General features: G+C 39.2%; 1 protein-coding gene across 1 annotated transcript in view; it reads left to right on the forward strand.

The window, feature by feature from the left end:
- The window catches only part of slc18a2 (solute carrier family 18 member 2), a 56933-nt gene extending 43019 nt beyond the window's left edge, over window positions 1-13914 (forward strand). Inside the window, exons 13-16 of the mRNA XM_055646929.1 lie at window positions 242-305; window positions 1807-1926; window positions 12975-13108; window positions 13192-13914. Of these exons, the coding sequence (XP_055502904.1) occupies window positions 242-305; window positions 1807-1926; window positions 12975-13108; window positions 13192-13305 (432 nt within the window). The 3' untranslated portion in view covers window positions 13306-13914. The remainder of the gene's footprint in view (window positions 1-241; window positions 306-1806; window positions 1927-12974; window positions 13109-13191) is intronic.
- Window positions 13915-14754: the final 840 nt, after the last annotated feature.

The following is a 14754-nucleotide window of genomic DNA, read 5'->3' on the forward strand; positions in this document are numbered from 1 at the left end:
GGTTTATACATAGATTCTATGCTCACTGTATGAATTAGTGAAATGTTCATACAGATATTGCAGAAAAGGCATAAAATAGCACAAAATGCTAAGGGTATTACATGTAGCTGGTATAACAAAGAATGGATGGTTACAATTCTAAAATTGATTTAAAGCTGAATGGAAGCATTTTCAAAAGAAATTGCAAATGAAGAGAAAATAATGTTTACAATATAATTAATACCTGTCTCATTAATACCAGGTGCCGTTTGCCAAAAATATTTACGGACTTATTGTACCAAACTTTGGAGTTGGTTTTGCCATAGGTGAGGAAAAGGTTATTTGCAAAGCAATGACTTCTTAACTGAAGGGAAACATATGAAACTCCATTTTGAGAGAGGTTAATGTCTACTGTTAAATTCACTCAATTTTGATTAATTCTGCGTAAATTAGATAAGGACTCATACTTTCTCTCTGGGTATAGTTCTACCCAGATGTGTGTACTGATGTGATGTCGTTTTGTGTATACATCAAACAAAATTAATGGTAAAATGCAAATATTTAATAATCAATCAAAAAACCTTGTTAATTACCAATAATAATTTAAGAAACTGGAAAGCTTGGTTAATCTATTAGCAAATTGAAAAATGGCTTTTGTCATTCTTAAAAATATAGTCCCAGCATATTGACATTATATTATGTATTTTTATGACATAAAACATTGAGGAAACAAACTCATGATGTGTTAAAAAAAAACTAGTCATGAAGTTTGTCTCATTAATCTGGATGGATGGAAACCAAGTTGCAAAAGTGTCTCAACTTTCCACCTTACCTTAAACCCGTTACACCATACTTTCTGTTCAGTGTTTGTCTCCCTTAGATTTGTGGGATTGACAAAAAAAATGTGCATTGTAACGGAACTTTAAACATATGCAATTAGATAATTGTTATGAATTATGTTAAAACACACGGCTTCAATTATTTGGAATTAACTCACAATAGCTTCAATCTTTCACCGAGTACATTTCAAAATTCTAATTGCAATTTTAATGGTTTCATTTGTAATCACCTGAATATTAATACATCTGAAGTGATAATTCATTGTTATAACTAAATTTATTTAAAACTTAAATTAAGAGGGAAATAAAGGAATTAAATATTCATATGATCAGATACAAATTGAGTAGGGAAAATACCCCAGATAAATCGTGGAGTTGTACAGAAGAGAAATGGGCCCTTTTGGCCCACATCCTCCATGCCAACCACTATGCTTTTCCTCACTATTTACATTTGCTTGCACGAGGCACCTTATCCCTCTAAACTTTTTTTAATCTATGGACCTATCAGAATGCCTTTTTTGACATTGTATCCACCTCTGCCAAATCAATTGGCAGCTAATTCCAGATATTCATCATACTCTGCATAAAAAAAACTCACCCCACTTGATCTTCTTTAAAGTTCTCCCCACTCACACTAAACCTGCTTTCCTCCAGTTCTAGAATCTCTCCCTTTGTAAAAAGACTATCCTGCCTTGGTCCCTCATACTTTTATAAACCTCTAAGATTATCCTTCACGTTCTAAAAGTTAAAGTTTAAAATTGTTGGCCTAATGTTAAATGTGTTTTTATTTCTGGATCATCGACAAAGCCACATCAGTGCCTATTGCTTGTTATGAAATGTTTCAGCACATTAATGTCAATAGATTAATAATATTTAGAATATGTTTGCATTTTTATGCAAGTACATTTAATCATACACGTTTAGAGTTTTTAAGGGTAACTTGCTCTTCCTGACCGTCACCCCTAAGTAAATATATTATTTCTTTCAGGAATGGTGGATTCCTCATTGATGCCAATTATGGGCTATCTAGTGGATCTACGGCATGTCTCTGTATATGGAAATGTTTATGCAATAGCAGATGTGGCATTTTGTATGGGCTTTGCTTTAGGTACGTTTACATCGCAGACTGCCGCAAATCAACAGATTTGATGGATTAAAACTTGTTGGGAAGACTTTTTTTAGAAATACAGCATGGAAATAGACCCTTTGGCCCATCGAGTCTACGCCAAACAGCGATCACCCCATACACTAGCACTATCCTACACACTAGGGACAATTTACAATTTACAGAAGCCATTGACTAACAAACCTGTACATCTTTGGAGGGCCGGAGGAAACCCACATGGTCACAGGCAGAATGTACAAACCGTACAGACAGCACCCATAGTCAGGATCGAACCTGAGTCACTGGCACTGTAAGGCAGCAACTCGACCACCGGGTCACTGTGCTGCCTCAGTTGATGGGTTAAAACCTGTTTGGAAGAAAGAGCTAGCAGTCATTTCACATCCCTATTGAAATACATCAGCCCAGGTTTGGTGGTATCACCATTTATTATGAATGGTAACATCATAGCAAGAATTGAGCTGGGTAATAAAATTAAAGGATTCTCCCAGAAGGCAAAGCGCAAAGTAAAAAGCATGGATTTTAATTCCCATTAGTCATTTTAATGAAAGCAAAATAAAAATTGGGACATACATATGAGATTAACTTTTAAAAACCTGTTAACAGAAAAATAGATTAGTAAAAAAAATCTTGCCCTTAAATGTTATTCTGAGGAAACCTGATTCTACACTTGTACAATTCACTTTGCGGGACTTAAGGGGACTTAAGAAATTACATCTTCCTACATAGTTAAAGATCCAGTTAATCCTGATCAAACAATGCTTAACATATTGTAATGAGTAAAATGTTGAAGTGTACTTCAAATCACTGATTATATGTGTGAAGACTACATTTGCAGGAATTTGATAGCAATGATAGGAACCTGTAGGTTGCATGTGTAACTGACCAAATGCAGATGGCAAAATCTGCTGTTAATTTAACATCAGAACAATGAAAGTAAGTACAACTGCAAATTCTGTGCACCGTTAATTGAACACCAAAGGGTTTCTGATGAAAGCAATTATCTTCTACCATCTTCAAATATTAAATGTCATATTTTAATAGATTCTACACATGATGTTCAATCATTATAGGGGAGTAATTAACAAAATAAACAATGCCATATCAGTAAAATGCAAGTCTGGGGTTAATGAGCTGTCATGTATAGTTTTTAGACAGGTGCCTGAATGCTGCATTCTGTCTTGATGTTTGATGATAAAGAAATCAATCACTGACCTAGAAACTATGAGGAGATGGCCAATGAAGCCGATTGCTATTAATGGATGACTCATTTCAGAGAAATGCTGAACTGAAGTCTAAATTTTCAGACAGGAAAGGATTTGAACACAAGAAGAATCAAGGGGTTAATGTTGACCAATAATGAAGCCACATTTGTAGGAAATGGTGAAGTGGTGACAAAAAGTGCAGAGCAAATTTGGGACTGATTGTAAGAAAGACCCAGAAACAGTGGCAGTCACCTCAGCTCCACCCATTGTTTATGCTCCACTTTCCTCCACTTCCACTCCTGGTTCTGGTTGATTACTGCGCAAACACCTCATCAGTGGTTATCTTGCGCAGGTCGGAGTGAGTAGAGTAGTGATTAAATTTTGAAGTGGGCCTTTTTGACCAAGTTCATGAGATCTAGTTGCTCAATCCCCTTTTTAAATAACTTAACATCGGGAGAAGCACGTGTGTTGGGTGATAACATATTGCAATCCCTTATCATCCTTGGGTAAAGGGAATATTGGTAGCGAAGTTTATTGAAATTTAGCGAGTTGATGATGTAGGGACCAATATTTTGTCTTGTTTCATGGCAGTTGGTGCTCTGGGATGACGGGAGATTTGATGGCTTGATTTTGTGAATCACCTTGTAAATTGCAAAAATCTGGGCCTGATTCTGCGGAGCTCTTGGGTATCCCATCCAAGAGAAGTCAGCATATTATTCACGCTTGATTTGTGCTTGTAATCATTACATACAAAGCGGGCTGCTCGGCGTTGTACTTTCTCCAGGGTGATCTTGTTGTTGTTGTTGAAAGGATCTCATACGGCTCCACAATACTCTAATTTGGGCCTGACCAAGGACTTGTAGGCATTCTCTTTGACGGATGTACTACATGCGTAAACATTTCTTTTGAGTAGGCCGAGAGTTCTATTTGCCTTGTTAGACACTTGATTAATATGTGTCGCCCATCCTGTGCTCAGATGTGTTTGATGATACCTGGCCTGGGAAATTGCAGTGATAACAGCAGATTCTCACTCTGGCTGATTTAGCACCACTTGTGGACATTTCAGACACAACTAGTAGCAGATGACAGAAACATGCCCCAATTTTACCTGGAAGTGGAGTAATTTTCTGCCATTTTTCTAGTTTGGTTTGGAAAGTACAGCATCGATCTGTTAGCAGACCAAATATCTTAGGATTATAGTCTTAAAAGAGTAATATTCCACCACTCACCTTCTTGAAAGAATATGATGAATTATGTTTGAAAACAGGATGTGATTTCACTTCTGATTACTCAAAATATAATTTTAATAATATCATATATATCTGGCACAAACAATATACACCAATGCCAAACACATTTCCTGTCAAACTGAGGGAACCATCTTCTTTTCAACCAACAATTCAAAATATTCTAAAAGCATCTCACAGACATACCTAACTTTGAGTCATTTTTTACAATTACATTTTAAGTCACATTTATACATCTAAAGAGACAAGCAACCCTATTTCATACAATTATATTAGAAGGAAATTCTGTTGAAGATCCCAAAAGCTGTTGGTGGATCACATGTCCAATTTAAGTGTCATAGACATTGAAGAGGAACTGTCCATTGTTAGGCAATGGAGATACAGCTTCTGAAGACTGGTGGTGCTATTTCAGATATGGGGCAAAGACTAGAAATGGTTTGCATGAATAAATGCAGTGCAAGCAGGTACAACTGGAAGCGCCAGCTTTCAGAGTGCACCTGGCATTAGGTTCAATTTGGAGAACTAACTGGTGCAATTTTGACAAATATGGGTGGTATAGTGACACATGAGGGAGGGGAAGAGTGCACAATTGGTAGTGCCACTGGCTCACAGTGCCAGAGATCTGGGTTCAAACATGATGCTGTCTATGGGGTGTTTTCATGTTCTCCCTGTGCGAGTTTTCTCTCGGTGCTCCAGTTTCCTCCCACATTCCAAAGACTTGTGGGTTTGTAGGTTAATTTGTCTCTGTACATTCCCCTGGTGTGTAGGAAGTGGATGTGAAGGTGAGATAACATTAAACTATTGCAAACAGGTGATCGATGGCCAGCGTAGACTTGGAAGGTCGAAGGGCTTGTTTCTGTGCTGTAACTCTAAAGTAAACTAAACTAATTGTGACTCTCGCATTTAATTGCAGACCAACTTCATTTTCCAACAAGGCAGCAATGACTTTCTCAAAAAGTCAATGCTTCCTTTAATTGTGGTTTATTTATCAGTGTTGTAATCAATAGTGGAACATTATGAAATTTCCCCTCAATAATATTTAAAATCGCACAGGCAATCAGGGTTTCTGGTAAACAAAAGCTGACTGAACGCTTGTGCAAACATCACAGGTTATAAGACAGGCATTTAGCTATCAATCTCGGCCTCAGTGTTGAGGTTTGAAGATCAAACAGTATCGACTGCTCCACAGGGAAGGAAAGGAAGTAATTACTCTGAAAATGTCTGCTGCTGTTTGCTATCTTCGCTTGGCCTGGTAAACAGAAAATAAGCAAAACACTGACTGAAAAACACCTTTGTATAAAATCCTCATTTGCAGTAAATGAGCTCCAATGCGTAGCTTAGAATTTAAGGAAGAAATTAAAAGCTGACAAGTTATATGTGATCTCCATACTGTGTGCACAATGTTAGCAGCCAATTACATTCATGTGACTTAAAACTCTGATCTAGAATACAGGAGTAACTCTGGAGTAAGATACATGCAATCAAGCATGTAAGTAGCGGAACATAAATAAGTGCAGCTTGGACAGTTTTAGCGGGAAAATGTCAGCCTGTGTCTAGCTTCTGAGATTTACGTACTAATATATATGTATTTTCATGCCACATAAGAATAATAGCTACACAACATGGTTTTCCACATATTTATATCTTCAATTGACTATGCTAGCGAGAAATAAATGTTAACATATGTGAACATATGAATTATGAGGAGGTGCCTGTGCAGCCTCTCGAGCCTGCTACACCATTTAATATGACCATAACTGATCTGATTGTAATCTTTACATTGCATTCCAGTCCATTCCACTCTAAATCTTCACACTAAACCTTGTAACTCTACACTTCTGCCAAAATCTACCCAACGGCTCTGCTTTCATCGACCTTTGAGGTAAAGAGTTCCAAATACTCGTGGCCCTCTTGGAAAAAAATATTTCACCTCATCTCTGTCCTCAATGTGCCCCTTTATTTCTAATCCTGCTTCTGAAATCTAGCAATAAAAAGGAAATATCTTCTGTTCATGTAGATTGTGTAGACTTCTCAGGATCTCAAATGCATCAATTGGGCCACTTCCCAGTCTTCTAAATAGCAGTGAATAGAAGTCTAGCCCGACCAGTATTTCCTCATGGGACAAGGTGTTCATTCCACATATTAGTCAAGTCAACATCTCTAGAACGGCTTCTTTCCAAGATGGCCGCTCCGTTGTATCTGGCTGCCCATTGTTGCCCGTCTGAACGTCTGTATGATCCACAGGCAGTCTTAGCCTATGGACACCAGGCTCTCCTGAAGATCAGAGCCTCAGTCGTCAACTTCTTAGTCCGAGCCTCTGGACAAAACTTCCTCCAGCGATCGCCCCTCGCTCAACACATGGTAGGTGTGCGGGCCCGGCCTTACAGTTATCGCCGTACGAACCAAGCCAGGAGACGGAGTAAACGGGCGGGCGCCCTGGAAAAGCTGAACAATCTCACCCATGCTCGCTAAAAATCAGCCAACCTCGCCCAGCACTGCAAAGTTGGACCTGGTCGGCCCTACCTCTCCATCCACCGGTGGTCCCTTGTGCTCAGGTATGCCTCTCTCCGGTCGATTATTCCGATCCCCGGTCTGTCGGCCCGCGGGCTCCCAGCTAGGCCAGCTGTGAAGCGCAGCGGCGTGGTCTCCCTGAACCTCTGCCCGCTGGCATGGGAGCCGTTAACGGACCACAACTCACCTGCTGTCCCTGCTAAAGTTGCCTTGATCAATGCAAGATCCTTATTGAACAAAACCTTCATCCTCAATGACTTCTTCACCGCCCGTGTATTGGACTTGTTATTGGTCACAGAAACCTGGCTTAATCCTGGTGAGCTTGCTCCACTCGTGGAACTCTGTCCTGATAACTAACTTTTTCAGCTCGCCCAGGCTCTCCGGACGGGGTGGGAACTTAGCCACTGTGTTTAAGAAACATTTCAACTGCCGCCTCCTGAACGCTGATCACTTCTCCAGTTTCGAAGTGCAACTAACTGGTCGATCTAATCTATCCCCTCTTAATTGTTCTTGTGTATCGCCCACCAAAAATGCGTAAGGACTTTATCACCCAATTTGCTGATCTTATCTCTAGCCTTTTGCCCAAATTTGACCGAGTCTTGATTCTTGGTGATTTTAACATTCACGTCTGCTGTCCTACTAAGCGTCTGGTGAGTGAATTTATGCACCTGGTCGAGTCTTTCAATCTGACTCTATTCACCACTTGACCCACTCACTAGCTAGGCCATACACTGGAGCTGGTGCTATCGTCCGGTCTCCCAATTTGTAATATAGAAATTATTGATGCTTGTCTGTCAGATCATAGTGTAATTGTATTGGATGCATCACTACCTTTCTCTCCCTCAAAATCTCATCTCCCTTTTCGCTTCTCACGCTACATAAACTCATTGATTGCCAATAAGTTCTCTGAAGCTCTCATAGCTGCTCCTGACATCTTCACCATCGAGGCTTCTCCCCCTCCCCATCTCAGCACTGACGATCTCATTCTTTTATTCAATACCACTTGCTCTTCCATCCTGGATTCTGTTGCTCCATTTAAAATGAAAAAGCCTAAGCCTAAAGGCTGGCCTTGGCTCAATGACACTTCCAGAGCCCTAAGAAGAGAGTGCAGAAAATCAGAACGGAAGTATAAATGTGATAACCTTCAAATTTCCTTCGAACTTCTGAGAAACAATCTCAAATACCAGGAAGCAGTAAAGTCTGCGAGATCACAATACTTCTCCGACCTTATTTCCAAAAACGCTCAAAATTCCAAGGTCCTATTTAGTACTATTACCTCTGTCATATGTCCCGCCCCCAGCACCAGCTTAGCTGGGTCCCCTGGCCAAGTGCGAAGAATTCTCTACTTTTTTCGCCGGTAAAGTTGAGAACATCAGAACGAATATTTCCACTCCCACCCGTGACCTAGCTGTCTCTTTGGTCTGTTCTTCTAAATTAGACTGCTTCCAACCCGTTACTCTATCCTCCCTTGTCAACTTGTCTCCACTATGAAACCTGCAACCTGCCCCCTTGATATTGTTCCCACTGCCCTTCTGAAGGATGTCTTTGCAACAGTCGGTCTCAGTATCCTCTCTATCATCAGCAGTTCTCTGGCCACTGGCACTGTTCCAACCTGTTTCAAGCACACGGAGGTCCAGCCACTCCTGAAAAAACCTAACCTAGACCCCACCTTGCCTAGTAACTACAGACCTATTTCCAAACTGCCTTTCCTCTCAAAAGTCCTTGAAAAGGTAATTCTCGACCAACTAATGCCTTGTGTACACCAAAATTCCATCCTGGAAAGTTTCCATTCAGGTTTCTGGGCCCACCACAGCACAGAGTCTGCCTTGTTGAAGGTACACAACAACCTCCCTCTCGCCATCGACTCCGGCGACTGTGCTATCCTGCTCCTTCTCGACCTCAGTGCAGCGTTTGATACAGTGGACCATACCATCCTAATTGACCGTCTCCGGTACGGGGTTGGTGTTGATGGCATTGCCCTGAGCTGGTTCGTTTCCTACCTAAAAAAAATCAGGATTTTCTCTACCAACATAGGCAATTCTTTCTCTTCCCCAGCTAGCCTTTTCTACAGGGTTCCACAAGGCTCCATTCTAGGCCCTATTCTCTTCTCTCTCTACATGCTCCCCCTTGGCCAAGTAGTTCAAAGGCATGGCATTTCTTTCCACTGCTGTGCAGATGATACACAGCTTTATCTCCCCCTGAAACCCAACAACCGGTCTAAATTAAACACTCATGCAATGTCTTGATGATTTAAAATGCTGGATGGCTCAGAACTTCCTCCAACTTAACGAGAGCAAGTCTAAAGTCATCCTACTCGGTCCCTCCGACCCCATCAAAACGTTACGGCAGCCTTGGAAGCCTAACCTCCTTAGTCAAACCGCACGTCAAAAACCATGCCGTGATATTTGACTCCGCATTAAAGTTTGACAAGCAAGTCAACACTGTGGTAAAAGCTGGTTTCTTACAGCTTTGTACAATAGCTAAAATCAAATAATTCCTCAAATTCGACGACCTTGAAAAAAATCATCCACGCATTCATCTTTTCCCACCTTGACTACTGCAACTCCCTATACACTGGCATCAGTCAATCATCCCGTAACGGGCTTGCCCCCCCCCTATCAAAAATCTTCTAACCCACCATTCTACCTCCAAGTCCCTCAGATCAGCCGACTTGGGGCTACTGACTATCCCGCGGTCTAGGTTTAAGCTCAGGGGTGACCGCGAATAGCATCCCGTTCATCAGAGCTGCCCCCACCATTGACTCCTTTTAGTCACGACTCAAAACCTATTTCTACTCCCATGCGTTTTTGAGCCCCTCTGATAGGGCACTGTAAACAGTTTATGTAGGTATATTATGTGGGTCTGTCTACCGTTGTATGTATCAAATTAGTACCTGCACTGATGTGAAGCACTTTGTTCAACGTGAGTTGTTTTTAAACATGCTATGCAAATACATTATTATTATTATTATTATTATTATTGTTTTGGCAACTCATCTTAAATAGACCAGTGCTATGCATGGTCCTCTTGATGAGATCTTATACTTTTGAATTCAGTTCCCCAAGCAATAGACAATATTATATTAGTTATACCAATTACATGCTGAACCTGGATGTTACCCATTGGTGAATTCATGCACTAGAACATTCAGATCCTTTTGCATCTCACCCCTTTTAAATAATGTATTTCAGATTTTCCCACATTATAATCCATTTACAGATCTCCAGCCACTAACCCAAGCTATCAATAAATTCCTTCCTAGCCTTCTTACCTATTTACAATCCAACCTCAGACTTTTCTAATTAGACATTTCACCAACTGCTGTACCCAGTAACAGTGATATAAATGACATCTGGCTGTTGCTTTGGAACCAAGAATGTTCATATGTTTTCAAATGTTGACCATTTAGGATTCTGATGTTAACAACATCTCAGCTGGACATTTACTAATGGAATTATGAGAATTTTTGTACTTGTCAACATGGATATCAGTTTTGGGGAAACCAACCATTTCAGAAACCCTGTAGTATTTTGATTTCAGAAAACCAATACGATCGAGTAATAATATTTAGATCTCGTTAGCAGCAGGGTGAATATATCCTCAGTGCACATTAAATATTCTGCTTGTTATTTAAAATGTTAATTGTTTCCATGGCGATTCTTTAGTTTAGTTTAGTATTGTCATATGTACTGAGGTACAGTGATACTTTTTTTTAATAGGCTATACATGATTACAGTCCAGCTGCTCACAGTGTAGAGATAAAGGATAACGGGAATAATGTTTAGTGCAAGATAAAGTTCAGTAAAGTCCAAATAAAGTGAGTCCAAAGGTCTCCAATGATGTATAAGTCAGGATCACTCTCTAGATGGTGATAGGATGTTGCAGGTCAGTTGCCTGCTAACAGATGGGAAGAAACTGTTTATGTTTAGCCATCTCAATATCTTCAGGGTTGCTGGAAGACAAGACTCCTGGTGTACTGGTGCTGGATAGGAGCAGGCATTGGGAAAATGGGAATCTGCTGTCCATTCATTGTTCTGGCCAAAATAGATAGATTGATTGATTGATTGATTGACTGATTGAAAGACACAGCATGGAAACGGGCCCTTTGGCCCACCAAATCTGTGCAGAACATTAATCGTGCATTCACACTAGTTATCTCATTTCTACTTCCAGTCTCTGTACATTAGGGGGAACGTACAGAGGCTAATTAACCTACAAACGTGCTCATATTTGGGCTGTGGGAGGAAACCAGAATACTCAGAGGAAACCTATACAGTCACAGGGAAGACTTACAGACACCACATAGACAGCACCAAGGTCAAGATTGAACCTAGGTCTCTTGCGCTGTAAGACAGCAGCTTCACCAGGCATGCCATTGTGCCAACCATTAACGATTTGTGCATAATTTGATTCTAGTACACTTTATTCAGTTTAGTTACCGGGTTTTTGCAAATGATCTGTTTCAACAGAAAATCTTTTGGGCAATGGTAGTTAATGTAAATAAAAAGGTGACAATTACAGAAAGTAACTAACTGGGTCTGTTTAGCAAACAAAAAAGCCATCTCAATGTTTATTTAAAAAAATTACAATTTGAAGTTTAAGTCATTGGAGATACAACATGCATCAATTCCATCATTGCATTTAATCAAATATTTAAAAATACTGCAGCGTTTCTTATATTTGACGCAAAGTGAAAGGAGAAGTAATTTGATAAAGACGGATTACATCTGTAAGATTTGAACAATGCCTGCAGAGGTGAAAGACTGGTAGCTTCTAACCTAATCCTCCTGATGTTTCCTACATTTTGAAAAGGCAAAAATAGAAATCAATACAATAAACACTAGGTGAAAAACTGTACTTGATTTTCTGACCGGTTGATATTTGGAGCTATAATTGAAAGATGGAACATTGAAATGTAGGGAACACATTTCAAAGCAGAAATCTCTTCAGTGTGTTCAGGAAAGATGAAGTGTGGGTGAAGTATGCGCAAAATATTGGGGTCAAATAAACACACCCCCACCTGTAAAAAAAAAATTAGCTTCAAATTCACTCTTTTTACATTAGGAAGGATTCTGTTCACAAAATGATATTACCTGTGTTCACCACAAGATAACCAACTGACTGTGATGTCATCAGTATGATTAATGAAGAACGACAGATTAAAATGAGCAATTTGTGCTTATAAAGTTTTGCAACAATTCTAAATGAAAGCCGTGTTTAATAATTTACATCCCAATACGATAATTAAAACATTATGGATTTTTAATAGATGTTAGAATGGGTGAACAAAAGATTAATTAAAAAGCAAACACAATGCCAATTTAATGATGTACCCACAATATACATTTCTTGCTAATTTTCATCTTCTTGACAATTGGTCGGCTAAATTAATTGGAATTTGAAGTTAAGAAATTCTCTGGCTAAAGGCATTCCAGGCAATAATTAAATTGGGTTATTCAAACTCACTACAAAGCCTTTGAAATGATAAATCACTTGCTATGTTTTTGGCTGTTATAATTTTGGTGCTGATGACATTTGAGGCAATACTCCATTAATAACATCTCAGACAGTTCAATGTAATAATTCCTACCACGTTCATAGTGACCGATCTAAGCTAATTACCATGCTTGTCAGACACTTGATTTTAAACTAGCACCAACATTTATTAAACACTGATGGAAAAGTTGGTTAGCTTTCAGAATCTCATCTGATTCTTAATACATAATTTATCTCCACTGATGTTGTTTAGTTTCGTTTAGAGATGCAGCATGGAAACAGACCATTCAGCCCGATAGTCCACAGGGACCATTGACCACCCCTTCACTTTGGTTTTAAACTATATAAATGTTAATATTACTTAGATGCTTACCTTGCTCATGCTGACAAGTGTTAGCTAATTAGCATAATTGGCAATTTAAAAGTTAAACCAGCATCAAAATGTATTACACACTGATGAAGTATTTTAAATTTATAATAATTTAAACATTAAAATACTTTAAATTTAAATAACACAAAGTTAACAGCATTGTTGATATTGTGTTGTTTTCCCTTATTTATGAATTTTTTCCAGGCCCTTCAACTGGTGGAGCCATTGCTGAAACAATAGGATTTCCTTGGTTGATGGCAATTATTGGAATCATTGACATACTATATGCTCCACTGTGCTTTTTTCTTCGAAGCCCTCCTGCCAAGGAAGAAAAGATGGTAAGGGAAAACAATTAATTTATCAATACCTACCACTGTTTGCTGAACTGCACACAGTAATACTTGAATTTATTTTATTTTAGGCTATTTTGATGAATCAAAATTGCCCTGTTAAAACCAAAATGTACACAACTCAAGACTACTTTCATAAAGCCCCAATGATTGATGATGAGGAAGAATCTAGGAGTGATGAATGATTGGAGCCATGCCATTTTCTTTGCACTATTATCTTAATGTATATTCAAGTGTTATGTGATCTGTCCCATAAATTAATATCTAAATTGTTTAATTATTCTACCATGAAAGCATACCAAAGTTGCAACCTTATTTATCCAGATTTAGAATTATTTAGAAATGCAACTAAATGGAGCTTGGGCTAGGGTAAAAAAAAGGTTGAATTAAATTACCAGCAGCCTAATAAAATCGTGATATTTATTTAATTGAAGACAATATATTTTATAATCTTGCATTTATTAATGAAGATGGCCTTTGTCTGCTCAGTTTTTCCCAATATGTGTTCATTGTTCTAAATGTTTTCTTTGAATAAAACAGATATGCGATTATAGGTCTGCAAATTAGTTGCCAAAAGTAAAGTTCACCAGTTAAGTGACAAATGAATGAAACAATTCCTTCTGCAAAGTTTACAGCTTTAATTTAGTTAAGATATGCATCATGGAAACGGGCTTTTTGGTCCATCAAGTCCACGATGACCATTGATTACCCATTGACCTAGTTCTACAGTGCCCTCCAAAATGTTTGGGACAAAAACCCATTGTTTATTTGCCTCTGTACTCCACAATTTGAAATTTGTAATTAAAAAAAAAATCACATGTGGTTAAAGTGCACATTGTCAGATTTTAATAAAGGCCATTTTTATACATTTTGGTTTCACCATGTAAAAATTACAGCAGTGTTTTATACGTCCCCGTTCCCCCCCCCCCCCCCCCCCCCCCCCCCCCATTTCAGGGCACCATAATGTTTAGGACACAGCAATGTCTGTAAATGAAAGTAGTTATGTTTAGTATTTTGTTGCATGTCCTTTGCATGCAATGACTGCTTGACGTCTGCGATTCATGGACATCACCAGTTGCTGGATGTCTTCCCTGGTGATGCTCTGCCAGGCAGTTTTGAGGCATTTGTTTGAACTTGAGCAGATAGGATGTGTCTATACACTTCAGAATTCATTATGCTACTACCATTAGCAGTTGTATCATCACTGAAGATAATTGAGCCAGTACCTTAGCAGCCATACATGCCCAGGCCATAACACCCACACCACCGTGTTTCACAGATGAGGTGGTATGCTTTGGTTCTTGGGCAGTTCCTTCTCTCCTCCATACTTTGCTCTTGCCATCACTCTGATATAAGTTAATCTTCGTCTCATCTGTCCACAAGATCTTTTTCCAGAACTGTGGTTGCTCTTTTAAGTACTTCTTGGCAAACTGTAGCCTGGCCACCCTATTTTGCAGCTAACCAGTGATTTGCATCTTGCAGTGTAGCCTCTGTATTTCTGACAAATCCACACCTGACTCCTGAAGCGTATTTCTGATCTGTCAGACAGGTGTTTAGGGGTTTTGCTTTATTATAGAGAGAATTCTTCTGTTGTCAGCTATGGAGGTCTTCTTGGGGCTGCCTGTTCCTTTGCG

The sequence above is a fragment of the Leucoraja erinacea genome, chromosome 15 (genome assembly GCF_028641065.1).
Source record: "Leucoraja erinacea ecotype New England chromosome 15, Leri_hhj_1, whole genome shotgun sequence".
Classification (NCBI taxonomy): domain Eukaryota; kingdom Metazoa; phylum Chordata; class Chondrichthyes; order Rajiformes; family Rajidae; genus Leucoraja; species Leucoraja erinaceus.